The 22,127-nt window shown below is 36.5% G+C and overlaps 1 protein-coding gene across 1 annotated transcript in view; it reads right to left on the bottom strand.

The window, feature by feature from the left end:
* Positions 1-798: 798 nt before the first annotated feature.
* Positions 799-22,127, bottom strand: part of LOC111152351 (tumor protein p63 regulated 1) — a 185,488-nt gene continuing 164,159 nt past the window's right edge. Inside the window, exons 5-6 of the mRNA XM_022510864.1 lie at positions 16,335-16,488; positions 799-1,695 (exon numbers count right to left, since the gene is read on the bottom strand). Of these exons, the coding sequence (XP_022366572.1) occupies positions 1,501-1,695; positions 16,335-16,488 (349 nt within the window). The 3' untranslated portion in view covers positions 799-1,500. The remainder of the gene's footprint in view (positions 1,696-16,334; positions 16,489-22,127) is intronic.

A 22,127-nucleotide genomic window follows, 5' to 3' on the forward strand; every position in this document is an offset into this window, starting at 1 on the left:
ACAGTATTTTTGAAAACATGCTCTTCAAAACCTTCTGGGACCCATCAACATTCCACAGGGGGCACCTCTGAGACCCATAAAAAGAGGAATCCGAGGCATTCCCATGTCCACTTCAATCTTAGCGGCCTTACTTCTATCTGTTCTACACATTAAGAGTCTAAAACATATTCCAATAGAAGAAAGTGTCTGCTATTGTAAAATAAAATGAAATAAATGTTTGAACAAAAAACTGCAGAAGAAATGAACCATTAAAAGTTCTTAAGCAGGGAGTGATAGGGTCAAATTGTGCTTTAGAAATCTGGCAACCAAATGCAGGCTGGATTAGAACAGAGTCAGCCTCAGATCAAAGATCCCAAGTAAAAGGCAATGGCAAAATTATCCAGGGGAACAGAATTAGAGACTTGATCTAATGATACACACCTGTGAAAATGGAAAGGCAAAAGAGTTCATGAACAAGGTTGAAAGAAGAATGAACTTTAAGTTTGATATCTGGGCATTGGGGTACAATGCTAAGCCATACATAAATTTGGTATTGTTATGGTCTGACTGTTTGTGTCACCCCAAAATTCATATGCTGAAATCCTAAAACCCAATGTGATGGTATTAAGAAGTGGCCTCTGGGAGGTGATTCCGTCATGAAAGCAGAGCTCTCATGAATAAGATTAATAAAAGAAGCACAAGAGAACCCTCTTGTCCCTTACTATGTGAGGATATGACAAGAAGTCTGTCACCTGGGAAGAGGGCCCTCACCTGCCTATGATGGCAGCCTGTTCTGAATTCCAGCCCCCCAAAAAATACATTTCTGTTGTTTATAAGCCACCCAGTCTGTGGAATTTTGTAATAACTGTCCAAGCAGACAAAGAAAGATACTATATGAAATTATTTAGCAAAGAATTTAGATACATCAAAACTGATGGCTTTCAGGGATGATGACTAGAACCATAAAAATGCCACAGAGAACTCTAGGATTTTGAAGATGTTGAATGTGAGTGGCTGTTTGAACACTGATATATATGATCAGCAGAAAAAAATACAAAACTGAATCTTGAAGCAATATCAGGGATATAAATATGGACTTGTAATTCATCCTCACAAAAAGAGTAGCTAAAATGATATAGTCAGACCCCAATGAAAGAGGAGATCAGAATCAAAGCACTCAAGATTAAGATCCAGAAAATGCCTACATTTAGAGGACAGAAGAATAAGAACCCAGAGTCTACCCTCAGTTTATGATCAGGCATTCATTGATAACATTATTTGATGAGCTTAAGAGAATTTATTTTCTGGTTTTAGGAAATTTGGTTATACTTACACGAGGTCTGAAGTGTACACATATCAGTCTAGTCAAGCTTTTAGATTTCCTGAGACACTAAGTATTCAAAATCATGTTATAGTATTAGGAAGTAATGAATTGTTTCAATCCAAAACTATGGTGGCCTGAAACAGAATCTTTGATAAATATGTATCAGTGGATGACATACTTAAACACCAAAAAACATCTCAAAAACCAATACTCCCACGGGCAAGGGAATAGCCAAGTTTGTTGCGGTTTCCAATGAATGACATCAGCCCCATGTAGGTTTCAATCAAAATGGGTTCAGTTAGCACCATCAGTCCGTTTCCTCTTTCAGATCCAGTGGAATTCTTGTGGGCATTCTGGATAGCTGGAACAAGCTTAGACGTGAACCCAGACAACTGAAGAGGAAAAGAAGGCACAGTTAGTAAATGTAAAGTAGGTTCAGAGACACTTCCTCCCTAGCCAGTCCTCACCAAAGTGGACAACTCTCCTGAGGCTGCAACTATCCTTATTTATATAGAAATTGTTTCCCAGATTATCAACATTGCTTCTGTTAGTCTTTTATAAATTCATCAGTCAATAGATTATGTACATAATGAAATCATCTGCCTCATCCTGTTTATTTTTCATCCTTCATAATTTGTACAACATTAAGAAGTCAGTTTAATAAATATTTGCTGGTAGTCTATTATGAATCAGATACCTGTTGGGTGCTGCTGAAGATTTAATGACAAGTAAGATAGAGTCTCTGTCTCCAAAGAAGTGATACTATAATAATCTAAAAAATGAAGTTCTTTTTTTTTTTTTTAAAGATTTTATTTATTTATTTGAGAGAGACAGAGAGAGCAGAGTAGGAGTAGAGGGAGAGGGATAATCAGACTTCGGTGCTAAGCATGCAACTCCAGGTGGGGCTCAATCCCATGACCCCAGAGCATGACCTGAGCCAAAACCAAGAGTCAGGTGCTCAACAGACAGAGATACCCAGGTGCCCCTAAGAAATGAACTTGTAACGATTACACAAAGTTTGTGAAAATAAAAAGCAAAAGAAGCACAAGATGCTAAGGTAACACAAAAGAAGGAGAAATCATATGTAATGAGAGGATCAGAAATGACCTCAAAAGGCAACTCTCGAGACAATCCTTAAAGGGTTCACAGGGTTTCATTAGGTAAAATGGGGTTAGGAAGAGCCTTGTCAACAGCTGTTGTTTTTTTCCAACCCAGCATCCTTTCTATCATGGGAGATACTTCTTCCAACAAGAGTACCTCCTTTGTTCTTTGGAGAACCACCCTATCCCATTTAGCCCACAAAGTTTAAGTGGCTCTGACTTTAGCATATGGTTCAGGCCTAGCCAATCAGAGGACTCCATTTTTCTGGTCACAGAGATTGGTTCAGAATGAGCACATGAACAGTATTGTTATAAAACTGATAGAATGCAAGCCTGGAGGTATTCATGGTCATTTTGCCACACATAGTAAGAACCTGACTGAGAAATAAGCCCACAAAAGTGAAAGAACTAAGATGTAGAGAAAGATGAATTCTTGACAAAGTCATTCAAGTTATTAGATCAGTCGACCCTGAACTTTTAAGTTAAGTGAGTAAAAGAGAAATTCCTTTTTTTGTTCAAGCCAAGATGAATTGGATTAAGAGGAGGTAATTCAGGGAGCATTCTAAACAGAGAAACAAGCAAGGAAATGAAGTAGGAAAGCTCATATCTTTTTTTTTTTATCTTATCCAATAAGCTCTTTTTATTTCCATGATCTCTTTCTTATATAAATGTGTTAGGTAAGTCAAAGAATCTATCATGACTTCCATGTTAGAAAACCAAGGTTCATGGAAGGTAAATGACTTACCCACAGTAACTCCACTTTCTGCATCACAGTGAAAAAGAACATGGGGAATAAAATCTTATTCACAGTGAGATACAAATCTGTCTCCTAGGCAACTGGCCACTAATCTAAATTAACACTCTTATTAGAGTATATTCCTATATCAATTCAAATTATTAAGCATACTATGTAAAGTGATCATTGTTCTTCCCATTTGCCCATGAGGAGACAAATCTTTGCTTTAAGGGACTAACACAAGATTCATGATTCAATGAAGAATAGAGAAGCCTGTAGTCCTTCTCTATAATACAATTTTCCATATAGGTCTTATCCTGGGTTCTTAATTTTATATTGCCCTTGGGCAAACCACTTCTTCTTTCTAGTCTTAGTTTCCTTATCAGTAAGAAAAAAACATTTAAAATTTAGAATGTATCTACTATTGCTAGTTAACCTAACCCATAAGAAAAAAAAAAAGCCATGCAAATAAAACTTCTATAATTTTCTGTGTAACATTGTAAATTCATTTCCCCTTTTGAGCCTTAGTTCATTCTTTTGAAAAGCATTGAGATCTACGGATTTTAGATAATATCATATCAGAAGTTAAAAAAAAAGATTATGATGATAAAGCAACATAGTTTTCTGGACTACCTCAATATCTCTAGGTTTTCCAAATAAACAGATATATTTGTCTCTTTTTTTTTTTTAAGATTTATTTATTTGAGAGACCAAGTGCATGTGCAAGTGGAGGAGGAGCAGAGGGAGAGAGAGAGAATCTCAAGTAGACTCCCTGTTGAGCATGGAGGCTGAGGAGGGGCTCAATACCACAACCCAGAGATTGTTACCTGAACCAAAACTAAGAGTTGGGCACTTACGGCACCTGGATGGCTCAGTTGGTTAAGTGACTGCCTTCAGCTCAGGTAAAGATCCTGGAGTCCTGAGATTGAGTCCCACATCAGGCTCCCAGCTCCATGGAGAGTTTGCTTCTCCCTCTAACCTTCTCCTCTCTCATGCTCTCTCTTTCAATTAAATAAATAAATAATTCTTAAAAGAAAAAAAATAAAATAAAAGAGTTGGACACTTAACCATCTGAGCCACTCAGGTGCCCCTGTCTCTTATTTTTCTTTAAAGTAAGAGTTAAAGTAATTGAGTGATACCAAAACATTAATTTTAAAAAATGGACTCACTTCACTGAGGCTAAAGAATGTAACTAACAAAGGAGTAGGGTTTTGCTTGTTCTCCATGGTAACAGCAATGACAGATAGAAGGTACTTCTTATTACTATTTGCAGTTCCAACATCCTCTTTGAGATCTTAAAAAGGATCTAAACATTGCTGCTTTTGAAAGATACAAGCTACAATCACACATCTAAAAGGAAGGACACCCTTCCTTTCAGCAAATTCCACCAGTGTTTTAGTTGATTGAATAAGAAAAGCAGAAAGAAGTAATCTTTCTTCAACTTCCAAAGAGGAAAGTAGAAAAGAAAGAATAAGTTAATACCATGGACATTTAATCACTATGTTTAATAATCATATATTCTCAAGGTCAGAATTGATCTTAAGCTTATCAAGTCACCATTCATCTGTTGTTATGCCTTGCCACATCCTTACCAAGAAGCCACATCCCTCTCCATGGACATATCCAATGATATGGAACTCACTGCTATCTAACCATGTCTACTTTATCACTGTATAGTGGGAAAATGCTTAGCCTTAGATACACAAAGCCAGGTATGTTTCCTTGTCCTATCAGTTACTGATGGTTAGACCTTCATATCTATCTAACCATATCTAACCATAACCTATATGGTTAGATAAAACCATATAATCTCACTGAGCCTTACTTTATACATCTGAAAATGGGAAAATAATAATGATGAGGATAATAATACTAAAGGCCAACCTCGTCAGATTGCTTATGAATTTAAGTTAATTATTCAAAAATATTTTATAAAGCATAGTATTTATAGGCACAAATATTTTCATTATTTATAGGCAGAGAAGACTTTGACTTCCACAGTCCCATTCCCTTCAATTCCATATTTGGAATGCTAATTTCTTTAATATGAATCATAGACTCCAAAATACAATTTTTTAACTCTGATATGAGCTTTTTAAAAGTAACAGAGTTCTCTGGATGCCAAAGGATATATTAAATTCTACTCAGAAAACAGGATTTCAAAAAACATGGCTTGAACATCAAATATCTCCCCCAAGTTATTTATCAGTTATAAAGGGAAAAATACAGACTTTGCAGAGGGGAAATCCAGCAAACACCATTTTAAACAAGTGATCAAGGTTAACATCACTAGTAATAAGGCATATACGCGTTGTGAGCCTACAGTAAAGACAAACAACATCATCTCTCTAGTATCTGCACCAAAAAAGCAGACCACAATTCAATTATGAGAAAACATCAGGCAAACCCAAATTAAGAGATATTCTACAAAACAACTGACCAGTATTCACCCGAAGTGCTAAGATCATGTAAACAAAGGAGGAGTGAAGGATATGATGAACACTGGGTGTTATACGCTACTAATAAATCATTGAACATTATATCAAAACTAATAATGTACTATATGTTGGCTAATTCAATTTAAATTTAAAAAAAAAGGAAGAATGAAAGACTGTCACAGTTTGGAGGAGAATAAAGGGACAGAACAGCTCAATATAATATGTTATCCTGATCTGAAGCCTGGGACAAACAGAGGATGTTAGGAAACATAAAACAAACAAATAAACAACAACCAAAAAAAGTAAAATTTGAATAAGGCCTCTAGTTTACTTAATATTATTGTACCACTGTTGAATTCCCAGGTTTTGATTATTATATTATATTATATTATATATTATATTATATTATTATGTAAGTTGTTAGAAGAATTTTAATGACAGGTTCATGGAAACTTTACCATCTTTGCAATTTCCTGTAAGTCTAAAATTATTTCAAAATAAAAAGCCTTTAAACTCTTAATTGAAAGAAAATCCTAAATATTAGTTCCTCAAGATTATTAAAGTTTTCACTTGATCAAGGAGAAAAGTTCCAAAAAAAACCAGGTGCAAGATGACACTTTCAATTTGTTTCTCTTATCTCTGTATTTTTTAATATAAACCTACACCAAAGTTATGCCAGCATTACTGAGTTTTCATTAAGACTCTGTTTTCTGACATGAATTTACACGAAGACAATTGGGTTCACTGAAGAATTTTCCATCTGAAAGAAATAATTTATAAATTGTTCCATTTTATTTTTCTGAAAAATTTCCATTGGATGAATTCATTTATATACAATTAAATTAAATCAAAAAGTTGATTTTTATCCATTTCAAGTTTTGTCATTTTTAAGTTTTCTTCTGAGAAGATTACTTTTAATATTATTATTTTCCTGAGTGTGTTTTTAGTTGTCAATTTAATTTTGTGTTTAACTCTACTAACACTAACTTTCTTCAGGCCAAATTTTGCTTCTTAATGTAAAAACATGCAATTCTTCACTTTATTTATTAACTATGTGAGGTTACCAGCTATCATTTTAGTTTTAACAGCTATAATTTTCTATGCATATATGAATTATTTATATCAGTATTAATACTGTAAACTAACTCTCTATGTCACTAATAGACTAAAAAGCTCTAAAATCATCCAAAAAATATTAATGAAACACCTACACTATTCACCAGGCATTTTCTAAGCACTGTGACTAAAGAGGCAAGACAGTCATCCTGTTCCCATGGATATTACAATCTTGTGCTATGAGAAAAAGTAAATATAGGTGATTTTGATGGTGATAAATTCTAGGAGAAAATAAAATGTGGAAAAGGGTAAAATAATAGGATTGAGGGTTATTTTAGATATTGAATTCAGGGCACATCTTTCTGAGAAAGTAAAACTTGATCTGAAACCCAAAGGATGAAAAAGAGGCAATCATATGGTAGTCCAGGGAGAAAATAAAAGCACTTGTACAGGCTGTGGGGTAGGGATGAGCTTAGTTTATTCAAGGAACAGGGAAAAAATCCTATACAGCTAGAATATAGTGATTAAACAAAAGAGATTGAGGTGAAATCTTAGGCAGAGAGCATCTTGTGAGCCATATAAAGACTTTGAAGTGATTTTAAAGATTTTTTTTTTTAATTTATTTATTTGAGAGAGATCACAAGTAGGCAGAGAGGCAGGCAGAGAGAGAGGGCTCCCCTGCTTCCCTATGTGAGCAGAGAGCCCGATGTGGGGCTCATCCCAGGACGCTGAGATCATGGGCTGAGCCAAAGGCAGCGGCTTAACCCACTGAGCCACCCAGGTGCCCCGAAGTGATTTTAAAGATAAGTTCAATGATGTATGTTTTTTGGGTTTCGGTGGGGTTTTGTGTTTTGTTTTGTTTTGTTTTGTTTTAAATAATCCTGGCTATTCTATGGAGAATTTACTGTTAGAGTCAAGAATGGAAACAGGAAGATTAAGAGGAATTTGTAGATAACTTCATTAGCCCAAGCAAGAGATTATGGTGGCTTGGACAAAAAGAGCAGTGGAGAACATGAGAACTGGTTGACTTAGGGATACTACGTGAGGCAGAATCATAGAAATTACCGGTGTAAGGAAATATAGAGGATGAAGAGGCCAGAGGAATCAAAGAAGACACCTAGATTTTTGGTGTGAGAAACTGGATAGAAAGTGATTTCATTATTGGGTTGGGAAAACTCAGTGAGAGAAGAGCTTGCACTTGGTGAGGTACAGGGATCAAGGATTCTGTTTTAGATGTGTGGCTTGAGGTGTCTACCCAGTAAGCCTCTAAGTAATTTCTAATGTCAGCTGGATACATGAGTCTGGGGCATGAAGAAATATAGAGATGATAGGTCTGTGTCTATAGTCAATGATTCCAAAATAATAATTATAGATCCTGAGGTCAAGAACAAAGTTCATAAAGTGAAGTTAATAGCCTACACAAGATAGGTTATAGGGCAGAGATTAGGAATCCACAAATTCAGGGGCACCTGGATGGCTCAGTGGGTTGAGCCTCTGCCTTTGGTTCAGGTCATGGTCTCAGGGTTCTGGGATCAAGCCCCATATCGGGCTCTCTGCTCAGAGGTGAGCCTGCTCTCCCCTCCCCTTCTGCCTGCCTCTCTGCCTGCTTGTGATCTCTCTCTCTCTGTCAAATAAATAAATAAAATCTTAAAAAAAAAAAAGAAATCCACAAATTCAGAAAGCTTTGTTGGACAAGATGCTATGCATTGGGGGTAACACATAGGGGAACTAATAGGTAAACTGAGGGTCCAAGTGTTTCAGAGATTTTTCCAGTGATAAATAATTTGTAAGCAACTGAGCAAAGTCTTGGACCCAAGCCTCCTGACTTAAGTGTTAGAGTCCTCTTTTCTATAACATACTGTTATTATGAGCAGTAAAACTCTAATATTTAGCAAAGGATTTATGTTCCTTATTTTTCAGGAAGGACAGAAAAATAATTATACTCAGAATTTTCACACCATGTTCCTTAGAACACCAGATTTCCTCATAGGTTGGATGACCATATGATTTATCATCCAAACCAAGATTCTTTTGAAAAGAAAGAAAGTGTTCTTATTAACAATGTTGGAACAACAGATATTCCTGATGGTTTGGGGAGAAGATATGGGAAGGCAAGGAAGTAACATACGCCTGTTGCTACAATCACATCAATTAGAGCTGTTCTCTTTTTAACAGGTTTATATATTTGGGTTTCAAGTAAGATTTTATTTTTAAAAAGTGTTTTGCTACTAAAAAATTTTTTAAAAACACTATACTATGCTTGCCTAGCAACCTCTAGCTCTGACAGTGTTTTCAAGTCCACAAAGATCTATATTGTCTATGTTCCTATTATTTTTTCAAAACCAAATGCAAATCCTATCTCTCCCACTTGCCTTCCCATCTACTGAAGGTAAAAATTAATATTTTATTCTATCAGATTTCATTTAGATCTCCACTTAAATATTTCATCCAATTTTCTAAGAATTAGAGTCATAAGTGTGGCTGTTTGTCTATATAAGTAAACCAAGGTTTCTTTACCTTGGGACTATTGTTACTTTGTGCCAAATAATTCCTTGCTGTGAGGGACAATGTCCTCTATATTTTAGGATGTTAAGCATCCTCAATAGCCTCTCCCCACCAGATACCAATAGTATCCCCACCCCAGGTGTGAGAACCAAAAATGTCTTAAGACATTGCTAAATGTCCCCCAGGAGGTAAAAATCATCCCCTGTTGGAAAGCACTGAACTAAAGGAAGTATGCATGATGTAACATGAGTATTCGATCAAACAGATCCAGTCTTAGGCTGCAAATAAGGCACTCATGAGCTGTGTGACTGTGAGCAAGTTATTCAACCTCTCTGAATTTCATCGTTCCTTTTCCATAAAAAAAGAATATGAATAGGGTCAAAGGCAGAGGGTGGCTGTGAAGATTAAACCAACTTTAATAACTGAAGAGTTTGTGTATAAGCTCTCCATGTACAGATACACATATTCATGTATTTCAGGAAGGGCTGGGGAAATGGAATGAGATGAGGCTGGAATATGGAGACATATTGCAAGGGTCATTAAGGAAGCCTATTACCAGGAATCAACAAATACTGTCAAAAAATCACTGACAATATCATCATCAAACTATGACTTCTTGAAGACCAAAATGCAATTCACCTCAACATTTCCATTGCAAACACCCTCTGGACTGTCAGGATATCTTTTCCTAGCTCGACAAATGTCTTTAGATTAGATGACCGGATGCTTCTCCAGTCCTCATCATCAGCTTCATTCAGAGAAGCCTCTGTGGCCTCAGCATCTAAGTGCTGGGAAAAAAAGTTGACACTATTTCATACTCCATGAACGTGGCATTTCATTAGCGTCAGATGCACTTCATTTCTAGTCATTTTGGTGAGCCCTCTAAAAGGAGGAGGGACCATAAAGACAAAGTGACAAGTAGCACATTGAAGGAAAGGCAGACAAAAGGCCAAGTCCCCAAGCTGGCTTTTGAGCATCTCAAGCACCTGAACTCAATCTGTGTGACAGGAACGCATGTCATCTGATATGAATGCCACCAGCCACATTCTTTTCTCTAAAAGCTTTTATACACCCACCCTTGGCTCCTTCTTTTATTCCAGTCTTAAAGACAGAGGGTCAAATTTTAACAACTCAAATTACATAGGAGCTGAGTGCTGCTTGGGGTAAAGTATAGCAGTGTGTGTGGGTGGGTGGGTGTATTGGAGGTGGGGGGGAGGGAGGGTGGTGGGAGCCCAGAACGTTCTTCTTGACTCTACAGCGATTATTTACCAGCTGAGTGACTGGGCTCCTGGGCTGCTTCAGGTGCTGTCTGCCAGCAGTTCACTGCCTAGAGTCTCAGTTTTCCTTATTACAACCATAACTTGCTTCCTGTTTACACTGGGTAAAGAGACCAGGTTTGATGCCTGCAGGCCCACATTCCTCAGCTGAGCAGTTTTCCAAACCTTCAGGCTATAAGTTTCCCTCTGTAGGAAGTGAAGTATGCTGGGATAAAGAGCAAGTCCATCCAACACCCAATCCTGGAAACCAATTGAAAAGCCACACAGCTGGATAGAATGTTTCTATCATCCTGGTACATTTCACCTGGAATTATTTTTATGGAGACGCTGTCACTGTGGGTATGTTCAGGTGTGTAGAGAGAAAAAGGAGGCTGAGACAGAAGTTTCTTTCCTCTAAGAGAGGTTCTTCTACATCCTGATTTTCATCCTCTTCCTATTCCATTCCCCCAACTCTTCCCGATCAACACACACTTGTTCTAAATTCTAGCTAAAACAAGCTATTCTTTATTCAAGAACATTTCATATACCTTGGTAATTTGCAGGTTCCAGCCACCTTTCTTTTATTTTAAAATGTTTTTTCTCACATCCTTTGATGCTTACATCACTCATACTTTGAATTTCACTTCAAATGTTATACTTGTTAACTTTCGGATTTACTTTTTCCCTCTTCTGGGCTCCCGTAGAAACTTGTGAGTCCCTCTATTAACCGTCTTAGCATATTAAATTATAATTTGTTAATTACCTTTTTTTGCTTTCTCCCTCTACTCTCTAAGTGTCTGGAGGGCAGAATCTGTTTTATTCTTCTCAGTATCCCAGCTTACTAGCACATTGTTTAGCATGTAGTATTCAATGCTAAATGGGCAATTCAATGAATAGTTGTCAAATTGATGTGAAGGGAAACTAAGGAACTAAGGATGTAAAGTTACATTTGATTGCCAAAACATGAATTCACTTTCATACTTCCCTTGAAAAGAAGGGTAAATATGCCAGAAAAGAGTAAAAGTGATTGGTCTATAGATCCCTTTAATTTGATTATAGACCATTCATGACCCATTCACTATTATTCACCACCTCTGGACTAGGTCATTAGTTCACCCCAGCAAGACTGTCCACACATCCTAAGAACCCAGCAAGGCAATAGTTAAAACAGGGGAAATGAGACTACAAATTACAGATATAGAGTGGATGAAACAATCAAGGATAATTGAGTCTTGTCATAAGTATAATATATCACATTCCATTACATCAATCAATACACACATACACATATGCACAAAGAATTTCTTCAGGTTTATACCCATTTCCTCATTTACTAGTAAATTGATTAGGTTGGCAATAGAGCATTTTATTGTAATACCTTAGTCAATTCATTTAATCACTCTAAGTACACTCATTTTAAAAATAGAGATAGCTATCTTGACCTCACAGGATTTTTGTTAGTTGAATTACATGAAAACATGCAAACTGTAATCAATAAATATCGTCTGATTATACAATATTACATGAGATTATTTTTATATCTTGTAACAAGAAAGTCAATGCCAAAAAATGATTATTTCCTATTTTTACATCTGTTTTAAATGAGTAATGCAAAGTATATGCATACACAGATTGAAACGGGTTGGTGAGGCTCGGAGATAAGCAAGAATGTCTGGAAAGAGGCCATTTGACCATCATATCTGCCAGATGTAGAGTGCTATAGAGTTAGTGAGATGAATACAAGAAAAAAATGATGTATTTTGAAGCTGTATTGCATAAATTTGATAGTAATTTTTTAGATAAGTGTTAAGAGACTTAGAGATTGTATGAATTTGGATTTAAGCATAATTAATGTGTCCATTGATGATCTTTCCTATGGTAACTGCCTGATCAGCAAAGCCCATGACTCAGCTTTGACCCAAAGTTATATGATTTGAGACCTCTATTACCAGTTTTTCTTTCTCTCTTGAGCTTCAGACCTAAATTTCTAGCTGCCTGAAACCAACTAAACTCCATGTTCCATGACGTCCTAAACTCAACAAGTCCAACACTGAACCTCCAAACGTACACTCCTTTCGGTTTTCCCCATTGAAATTGATGGAATCACCATCTACCCAAACCAGAAACTACATCATCTTCAACCTCTTTCTCTCCTCCACCTACTATATCATGTAAGTTACTTGCTTCCATTAATTCTGTGTCTTGAATATCTCAAAATTTCTTTATTTTCTCTCCATTCTTACTGACCTTAACTTAAGCCCTTATGCCTATTATTTGAGCCATTATAATTATGATAGGAATATATAAGATAAAATTCCATAAACTCCAGATAAAATAAATTACCCTGTTTCTACGAATGTTACTTGTACCTTCATGTGCCTCCACTCCTCTTCATTTGATCTAAACTTCTAGTTTAATCAACTTAGTACTCATTTAAAAATCTTTGCATTTTTATCTGCCTCCTCTGTTAAACAATGTCTTCCACAAAGATATGAATCTTGTCTCATTTATGTTTGTATCCTGAACAATAATACCTATACTTTGTAGATTTCACAAAATACTTGTTGAATAAGGAGATCTCAGGTGCCATACAAGAAAAGACTCTGAGCAAGAATAACTTTGGATTGTTTAACGTATTTCTTAAATAAGTTATTCCATTGGATTGTACATAATTTGAAAATTTTGACTATATGTAACCCAGCTCTATAGGATTCCTTTTTCTCTGCTATAATAGACTTGTTAAATTGAGTTAAATTACTTCAGGTATTCAATTTAGTTATGCAATTTCCCCATATTTTTCCACTTTTTCCCAATTTATTTATAAGGGGAATGGAAAAACTAGTTTATATCATCCTTTTAAAATCTTATGTTATGCCAAAATACTCACATAAAAGGAATTATATGTCCACAGAATCATCTTTCTTCTTATTTACTCATTTACATTAATATAACTGAGTGTTAATCAAGGCCCATCTTGGAAAATATCCTAAACACAAATAATATTGTGACATAAAACCAACAACAAAAGAGAAATTAAGACTCAAAGAACTGGATCAGAGTATTCATCATCTGACATCACAGATGGAGATCATTTGTTTTCATAGAGAATCAGGACTTGGGGTGGCCTTTGAATAAGAAATAGTTTGGCAAATGAAAAATGCCAGACTGTCGCCAGGAAGTGGGAAAAAAAAAAAAAAAGCTTTGGAAGAGTAGATTAAGAGAAAAACCTTAAAGGAAATACACTTGACAGATCCACAAAATAGTTTGATTGACTGAAAACCAACCAACTAAACAACCATTCATTATACTCACATCCACACATGGGAGCTTGAGTGCACACACACATACCTGCTATCTTACTCCCATCTAAAAAGAGCTTTATAAATATTGAGTTTTCCTTTTAGCCTTGACTAATAAGAAGGCTTGTGTAAAATTAATATTCCATTCTACTAACCACATTCATGGTATTTGGAAGTCAATTATTCTATCCCTCCATTTGACATTTTGTTTCTTATCTTCCTTTTAAAATTATTTTATTGTCTTTATATATATATATATATATATATATCAGAATAAAACAAATTACCATCAGAAATTAGAGTAATGCAGTGCCATTTCTCTGCAGTGAATAGAACTTATTCTTTAATCCCTTACCCTGAATGTATTCCAGCAAAGGACACTCCAGGAGTAAGCACTTAATGCATCAGATATGAGGAATAAGAGACTTGACTCAGAAAGTGATGGATGTAGAAACCAAGGCTGTTGGTATTTATTTTAACTTACAATAAAATACAATTACTATTAATGCAAAATACATATTATTTTAATGACCAGAACTAGACTTTCTTTAAAGGTGGGAGATTACTTTGGAAAAGTACATTATTAAGCATTTGGGGTTGGATTAGCAGGTGTTAGAAAAAAAGAAACAGACAAAATAATCTGAACTGTTAATAAGAAGAAAAGAAGAAGGAGGAGGAGAAGAAGAAGAAGGGGGAAAAAAAGAAAAAGGAGGAGAAAGAAAAAGAAAGGAGAAGAAGGGAAAGAGGAAGAGAAAAGGCAAGTGTTTGGGGAGGAGGAAGACAGGATCCAGAGGAGAGAAGAAAGGATTGTGAAGCAATGTATCAGAGTATTATAATTAATAAGAATTTTAAAAACAGGGACACCTGATATTCCCTGTGAAGTTTGGACTCATTATGATATAAATTCCCACTCCATCTCCCTGAAACCCTCAGCAAGTCTACTCTCACATCAATGCCTTTGTGTAATGGTTTTTGTTGTTCTCATTGGTTTTCATTTTGTTCTGTTTTGTTGCTTTTGGGTGGTAGAGTCAGGTTAGGGGCTGATGTTGATGATGAAGCTTGGGCTTGCAGCATCGTGAAACTGGACTATTACATGATCCATACAATGTACATACAATGTATGATCCATACAATGAACTAACTCAGTGCCTGCAATTAGCTGGAGGTTCACCTGGAGACCATAAGCCCCTGAGGACGTTTGCATCAATCTTGTAAAGACCATTGATCTTTCTGAGAGCAGAAGGGATTTAAGCCAACTCCATCTATATATGAGGGAGAATGAAGACTCCATCTATCCTATAATCACATATGTTTTTGCCTCAAATCCTTTTTAAAATAGGGGGCTTATCAATCAAAAATATTTTTATACATATGCATACTTGCATGAATAGGTGTGTTGGAAACAACACAGGCAATGCAATGCATGCCATCCCTTCACAGAAGGACTTTAGATGTATGTTGCTAATTTTTGAATTTATACCAAATAGAGAGTTGTGATGTTTGGAAGTGAATGACAGCATATAAAATAAATGTAGAAAGGACAGAGAAGGCAAGAATTTCTTCGTCTATCCCATTTAACCTTACAGTGCTCCAATGAAGTTAGGGGCTTATGGTCTCCAGGTTTACCTCTGGCCTATAAGCACACTCCTATGTGTATATGGATTTTACTGAAAATATAAAAGTCTGATCTTTCTCTGCATTTATAGCTCTAATTGTTTTACTTCCTGCCTACTTAGTGTGCTAGCACTGCCTGAATTTCCCTAGGGGGGGATGAAAGAAGAGTAGAAAGACTCTCCCTGCCACTATCCCTCCCTGATAAAATCTATTTGGGGAGGTGAGATGGAAAGACATAAAAATACTCTTAATTAACTCCTGATTGCTTTACCGTGTATGGAGCATTTATATACACATTATCCCATTTAACCTTACAGTGCTCCAATGAAGTTAGGAGGAAGGGCAGTGATCATCATTATGTCCATTTTAGAGAAGAGACTACCAAGGTCCAGAAAGAAAAATGACAAACATGACCAAAGAGCCATATCTGACTTTACTTCATAGTATCCCACACTCCTTCTCTGAATAAAATAATTAGAATTTAATGACATACGTAAAATTATATGTATCCTTTCGGCAATAAACAGAGTCAGACACAAGTATTGTGATTTTTAAATAATATTACACTCTAATTTTTGGTAAGAAATTAGCAAGGAGGAATCAATATGGTTAATATAAGCATTATATATTTTTTATTTTTTAAAAGATTTTATTTATTTATTTGACAGAGAGAGAGATCGCAAGTAGGCAGAGAAGCAAGCAGAGAAGAGAGGGGGAAGCAGGCTCCCTGCTGAACAGAGAGCCCAATGCGGGGCTTGATCCCAGGACCCTGAGATCATGACCTGAGCCGAAGGCAGAGGCTTAACCCACTGAGCCACCTAGACACCCTGACACTTTATATTTTTAATAAATAAAACAGCTCCACTATTTACTAAAAAGTACTGCAAAACTTGTAAAGTTTGTATCTGTATAAACCCAGGTTGTATCTTAGCTTTTTTTTTTGTTTATTTTTTGGAACAGTACATGTTTTAGAAGCACATAGCTTCACCATCAAAGGTGATCTAAGAGTGATGCCCAAACTGCCTACCTCACAAATTTCGAGGAACTTCTCATTGGAATACTTCATAGGGTGCTCAGTGAAGGTCGCATAAGGCACCTCAGTGGACCATGGGTTCCAGCGGGAAAAGAGGGACTGCTGTTCCAGACTCCCCCAGTAGATCCTAAGGCCTTCTCCTTGTCTCCTACAAGAAAGGAATTTCCTTTAGATTAGCCATTGCCATTAGATTAACACAAAAAGAAAAAGATGGGAAAGTAAGGTAGTGTCTCAGTTAACCTTTATAATGATGCTAAATGACTTGCCTACTAACTAATTGATTATTCCAGGAATTTAGGAGGTGAGAATGAAAGGATAAATTTGGTTCCAAACATGATGAGTTCTGGGTGTTGTTGAGAATCCTATATGGAAATGCCTTGCTGGAAATGTGACTTGGTGCTGAGGACCAAAGCCAGGGATGGAAATAGGGATATTAATCTCATGCCAATATTCCGATGATAATGGTTAAATGGGAAAGGGACAGGAAGATTCAAGGTGGTCAGACAGGAACTGAAGTGCTGAGGTGGCAGGAAGTTTCAGGAAGGAGGGGAATGACAGCAGTTCCAGTTTCCACAAAAAAGAAAAAAAAAATGCAAGCAGGAAATGACTGAGAAGAGACATGGGACATCAAGAACAGTAGCGTATATATGATCCTTAAGAGGGATGATGACCTATTCAAAATATCTGTGACTTCAGCTTTGGTTCTCTGTTCTCTGCACACATTCCATGCAGCAAAGTTGCAGAAACAAACATATCAAAGCTCATAAAGGAATTGTGCCTGTCTTTTCACACACTACCTGGTATAACCCAGGCCTGGTCATCTGGTAAACCCAAGTGCAAAAACAAGAGGAAGCTTGGGAGTGATGGGAGGGAAGTTGTGGCAGGAGAGTGTGGCCACGTTGAATAACAAAACTGTAATTCCTGTGGTCTCTTCTTTTACATGTGCCCATCAGAATTTATGGTTTGTGGTTTTAGACATTTCTAAATGCAAAGAGATTCCTGGAGGTTAAGCTAAGCTCAGGTGCTTTGCATTCAACAAGCTTTAAAACTAAGTTCCCTGTAATTCTAAACAGCCCCATGGAACATCATAGAGCTCTTATTTCTTCTAGAAATTAAATCCTGGGATCTAGAATAAAAACCCAGAGCTTAATTGTGGTACCTTCACAAAGCTGTCACTTCCTGTATTAAGGAAGAATACCTTTGGGAATGCTATTGTGGCTTCTGGGTGTTTATCCAAGTAGAGATGTGTATAAACACAATCTCACACATAGACATATGCCACCCCACTTTCCCATTGGCTGATCTCTGAGATTCTATTTTCAAAAGGAAATAAGAAAAGAGTCTGGTTCACTCTACTGCCCAGTTCTCAGATTTTTGATCATTATGTTTGAAAGCTGACACTGAACCATTTTTTTAAATTTAATCCTTCCCCCACAAAGAAAAAAAAGAAAAGAAAAGAGGAAAAGAAACATATTGTACATACCTCTAAAGTTCCTTTTCTAACCTCTCACCTTCCCAGCTGCTATGCTGACATTTATCATCCCTCACCCCCATACGTTCCTTCATTCTGTTTCTTTTCTCTCTCTCTCTCACTCTCTCTCTCTCTCTCTCTTTTTCCCCCCTGGCCTGGTAATAAACTCTAAGCTCAGTGAATATTCTATGCATGCTGGTTAATGGAGCACTCTGGCTTTAGTCCATTCAAACAACTTGTACAATGGAATTATTATGGAATTATTTACTGCTTCATATGTCAATTTATGTGCTCGGTGCAATTTTGCTTTTATCCAAAGGCAATGAAATATGCCAAGATAGCTTCTCTAATAAGTACACTTTATATTCTTTTACCTTAGGGAAACCTCAAATGAAGTTTAAGTGTGAAATTCAAGAGGGACCCTATTTCTAAATAACCAATCAATTGAGCATGACAATGACATTTCTCAGAAATGTAGCATACTTTTAAATACACAAGTTCATACTCAGCCATCAGAATGGATGAATACTTACTATTTACATCGACCTGGACGGAACTGGAAGTATTAGGCTGAGTGAAATAAGTCAATCAGAGAAAGACAATTATCATATGGTTTCACTCATACATGGAATATAAGAAATAGAAAAGAGGATCATAGGGAAGGGAGGGAAAACTCAATAGGAAGTCATCAGAGAGTGAGAAAAACCATGAGACACGACTATAGGAAACAGAGAGTTGCTAAAGGGGTGGTGGGTGAGGGGATGAGGTAATTGGGTAATGGGCATTAAGGAGGGCATGTGATGTGATGAACACTGAGTGTTATAAGCAACTGATGAATTATTGAACACTACATCTGAAACTAGTGATACACTATATGTTGGCTAATTGAATTTAAATTTTAAAAGAAAATAAATAAACAAATAAGTATACAAATTCAGCCAACCTTCTCTCTTAAGCTCCACTGGTGATATCTTAAGAAGATAAATCTGCAACTAAGAAGTCTCTCCAAAGGTAGAACTAAGGCAGTGCTTCTCAGCAAAGACTTCAGTACGAGAGACCTATGAAAATCTGTCATCTTCTGTTCTGTCAAATGTCATTAGAATAATTATGGAGAATATAGATGCCTTTATGACCAGGAGCATTCTATTAGTTACTTAGGCTCACCATGAAAGATAGCATATGATGTAACAGAATATAGTGAAAAATGCAAAGAATAGGATGTCATGTATAATTTTATTAGAGTCTTTGTTCTGACGCTTAATGCTGTGTGACTATGAATGAGCTAGTTTCATTTTCTAAATCTCAGTTTTACCTTATGCTCTTTGGCATGTTTCCATGTGACACCTCATGACCTCAGTAACTATACAAATGGTGTAGACAGCTACGGTCATGATGCTACTGACATTCATCCAGGCAAGGACATACAAGATCTGAAAGAAACCTCTGGGTTATGGCTTCAGTTTAGAGGCATCAAATTAGCCCCCTGAACACATCTTCTGGTGCAAAGACTATACCAAGCATTGTCCCATGATTCCTAGGGAACTTCAGCACCTACCATGATACCTCACAAACATGTAAAAGCACAAATCCGCACCGGTGATGGAATAGCATTTTCGTGTTTATAAACTAGAGAACTTCATAGCTAGAAGGGCTCTTGGAAGGTAAAACCCAGTGCCTTCTTTCTGGATATGAGAAAACTGATACAGAAGGATCAGAGCTTCCTTGAAGCATCATTACACACACAGCTGAGCTGTTGAGAGCCCTGGTCTCCCAAGACTTCATTTAGGGGTCTTTTCACCATTCTGGGCTATCATCACAAAATGCATTCCAAGTTAAGGTCCTGCTATTGCACAACATAGCCTTATTTCCAACTGACATATAGTTAAAAGACTTGCCCTGAGGAGACCGTCATCATCTGTAGGCAAAAGGCCTGCCCAGAGATCATAGCTAAAGGTGAAAAAGGAAATCGCAATCGCAAAAGGAACTCTGTGTGTGTGTGTGTGTGTGTGTGTGTGTGTATGTGTATATATATGTATATACACATACACACACATATATAAATATTTATATAATAATAGTATATATAAATAAATATTTATTATATATTAAATATATAATAATAAATTATATATATATAAATTATATATATACACACATACGTAAACATGTGTGTGTGTTTGTGTGTGTGTGTGTGTGTGTGTATACTATTTATGAGATTGCAGGAAAATAAAATAGCCATGGGAGTGAAGAGAGAAATTAAGAAATTACAAACAAGTTATGTCTTCAGGGTAAGAAGACTGATCTTTCTCACCGAGCTGCTATAGTCAAGTTTATCAAAGTGGGGGTACAGTTCTGGATAAAGAATGTCAACACCAAATTATTATTTTTTTTTTTTAAAGAGAGAATCTTTTTTTTTTTAAGATTTTATTTATTTATTTGACAGACAGAGATCACATGTAGGCAGAGAGGCAGGCAGAGAGAGAGGAGGAAACAGGCTGCCTGCGGAGCAGAGAGCCCGATGCGGGGCTCGATCCCAGGACCCTGGGATCATGACCTGAGCTGAAGGCAGAGGCTTTAACCAACTGAGCCACCCAGGTGCCCCCCAAATTATTAAGTAAAGAAAAATTTGCCAGCTTTCTGCTCCAAATCATACTTTGAGTGTAAACCCTGGCTTTGAGCGTTATATACCATATTTTCAATCTTTCGGTAACAACAACTTCATGAGGAACAAGAGGATAACAGGTGAGAAAGTGTTTTGTATGCTGTAAGGCATTGTCCCACTAGCAAATCTTGAGTTCTTAGTGTGTACCATAACGCTTACTGTGTACTGTTAGAAACTTTATATTTTTAAATTTTATTTAACTGTTACAGAATTTTTCTAAACATCTTTGATATAAATAAGTGAATTTAGCAAGAAATATGATAAAGAATATGACCAGGCTTAATCAGATCAGCAAGTCAAGAACCACTAAAGGAACAGACTAAGAAGGGGGAGGAGAAATACCAGGATCCCTACATAGACAAAAGCAGAAAAACAAATCTCTAGAGCAGAGAAAAACAGAAGGTTCTGGAATATTCTACATTTTTCTTCACCTATTGATCTCTTCCTCCACCTGACTCTGAGTCTCTGAATACTTATGAGTTTAGCTTCTGCTTTATCAGTGTTTTGATGTGTATAACTTCCTACTTACATTAAATCTATCAGAAACTTCCATTCAGCTGAAAACATCCCTATAGCTCTTTTTTCTTCAGAGTGAATCAGCATGGTTCCGTAAAACTTTTCTAATAATTTAAAAATAATCTTTTAAATCGCCTCAGAGGTATTCCCTGAAACAGTCCCAAGAAGTTTAACTTCACTCCCACAATGTAATTAGCATATTCTCTGTACAGTACAGCGTATTGTTGCAGGTAGAGAAATGAATAAGACTCAGCCTCTGAAATCCAGAAGCCCATCACCCGTTTTACCATCATTTCTTTCCCATACCTCAAACAGGTACAAATAGAAACCCACAGATCTCTTTATAGAAGCAGAAGTTCACCCATTACAATTTACTTCATTCCCATTTTCTATCATCAGGGAAACCATCTGGATGTGGCCTCCATTCCCACAGTAGTAGAAGCAAGAAAGTCAATGTACCCTTCACTTCTGATAAATTTCAAAACCTTCTAGAAAGATATAGAAGTAGAGGAAATTCTCCATAAGGATTCATAAGAACTTGGTGGAAGAAGAGGGCTTACAACAGTTGGAGATTTTTAGGATCCTGGACTGTCTGAGTTAGAGGCCTTTTAAGAGATACGTTTCTAATTCTTTCATTTTATAGATGTATAAACTGAGGACCAGAATTTTCAAAGATCAGAGTTCTTCCTTTAGTCTTGTTAATTACATGTTCCACTCAGTGACTCAGACTAGAATTCTACTCAAACACAGTTGTTGTCAGGGTAGAAACCTAAGCAATTACTACTTTAAACCATCATAGCAGCTGAAGAGATTTGCCTTCTACACCACAAAAAACAAAGGCATGTTGAAGAGATGAGGTTTATACAGAAGAAACTATCATCCAAGTGCCAAAGGACCAATCATGAAAAATAAATGAACACCACAAAAAAAGGAGCCCCAAGTTGAATGGAGGGAAAACTTTCTTTGATAACAATTTTCGTAAGACAATACATTATTTTTGACAGGAAAGACTCCTCTCCTTGAAGTCATTTTTAGCTGAACCAGAAAACTATGCCAGCCAGTCACCAGACTGAGTTAATTTGCTCATTCCACACATTCTACTACCTTCAGAGAGAAGCCATGCATCCTTCAGCATAGT

This window comes from Enhydra lutris, unplaced genomic scaffold (assembly GCF_002288905.1).
Source record: "Enhydra lutris kenyoni isolate GAN:26980312 unplaced genomic scaffold, ASM228890v2 scaffoldscaffold2, whole genome shotgun sequence".
NCBI classification, from domain to species: domain Eukaryota; kingdom Metazoa; phylum Chordata; class Mammalia; order Carnivora; family Mustelidae; genus Enhydra; species Enhydra lutris.